The sequence below is a fragment of the Bison bison genome, unplaced genomic scaffold (genome assembly GCF_000754665.1).
Source record: "Bison bison bison isolate TAMUID 2011002044 unplaced genomic scaffold, Bison_UMD1.0 scf7180017864349, whole genome shotgun sequence".
Lineage (NCBI taxonomy): Eukaryota > Metazoa > Chordata > Mammalia > Artiodactyla > Bovidae > Bison > Bison bison.
The window spans coordinates 4,137,689-4,138,732 of NW_011494921.1; the positions used below are offsets into that span (position 1 = coordinate 4,137,689).

The window sequence follows — 1,044 nt, forward strand, 5'->3', positions numbered from 1 at the left end:
AAAGAAAATACATGTAGACCCAAAAAAAAAAACAAAAAAAAATCTAGATTTTTTTTTTTTTGCTAAAAAGTTGCATTGGGGCCAGTTATCATGCTATAAATACTAAACAGATTATCACAGAACACTTTCATATAATAAATACAGAGAACTTGTCTACCATAGATATTCACAAAATCTGATTCACATCCTGTTTAAGAAACACAAGCGTTTGTGATGTAAACGGAGTCACCCTTGGCTTTGCTCGTCGCCTCCCACAAAGGGTCATCCAGTCTCCAGGGTTGCTCCGGAAGCTCTTGGCCCTGCGGGCACTGCTCTCAGCAGGCACCACTTCAGGTTCTGACACGGCTTCTCAACGCACAGCGTCAGGACCAGCCCGGCGATGAAGGTCAGCAAGCAGTGTCCTGAGAAGAGATAGAACTAGAGAGAGAGAGGGACGGGGTGGACACAGTCTTACTACGAGATTCCGGTTGTGTTTGGACCCTAAAGGGCCCCATCCTGGCTGTATGAAATAGATCTGTAAGACAAACAGCCGCAAACATTAAAAATAAAGAGAAGGAAAGAACGATACTACCCTGTACTGAAGTCCCCCCTCCAATAAAACAAAGGACAATAGGCTTTTGAGAAATAAACAGAGCAGAAGCTTCTAGTGAAGCCAATAGTCTGCACTGTTCCAGGAGAGAACAGAGGGTGACGTGGCGTCCAGCTGGGGGCGGGGCAGCCTCACCATGTTGACGTCCGTGTAGTGAATCAGCGTCTCCTGAAGCCCGTTGTAGAGGATGATGAGGGTGGGATGTACCAGGTAGCAAGCGTAGCTGATGCTGGCCAGGCGAGTCCAGACGCCGCAGGACAGCAGCCGGTTCACCAGACCTGGGGGGGGACAGACACCAATCCTGGAGCGGTGAGCCCCTCCTGCGCCTGGGAATGCGGGGGGTCACTGCAACTCCCTCTGGGTCCCGCCCCTGAGTCTGTGAACCTTCTTCTAAGAAGGTCTTTGTTCATTATATATTTTCTGGGTTTTTTTTTTTTTTGGCTGTGCCATGCAGC

At 48.8% G+C, this 1,044-nt stretch overlaps 1 protein-coding gene across 1 annotated transcript in view; it reads right to left on the reverse strand.

Annotated features, from left to right (window-relative positions):
- Positions 1-223: 223 nt before the first annotated feature.
- The window catches only part of LOC104999287 (nose resistant to fluoxetine protein 6-like), a 68,299-nt gene continuing 67,478 nt past the window's right edge, over positions 224-1,044 (reverse strand). The window contains exons 14-15 of the mRNA XM_010854827.1: positions 725-867; positions 224-417 (exon numbers count right to left, since the gene is read on the reverse strand). Of these exons, the coding sequence (XP_010853129.1) occupies positions 262-417; positions 725-867 (299 nt within the window). The 3' untranslated portion in view covers positions 224-261. The remainder of the gene's footprint in view (positions 418-724; positions 868-1,044) is intronic.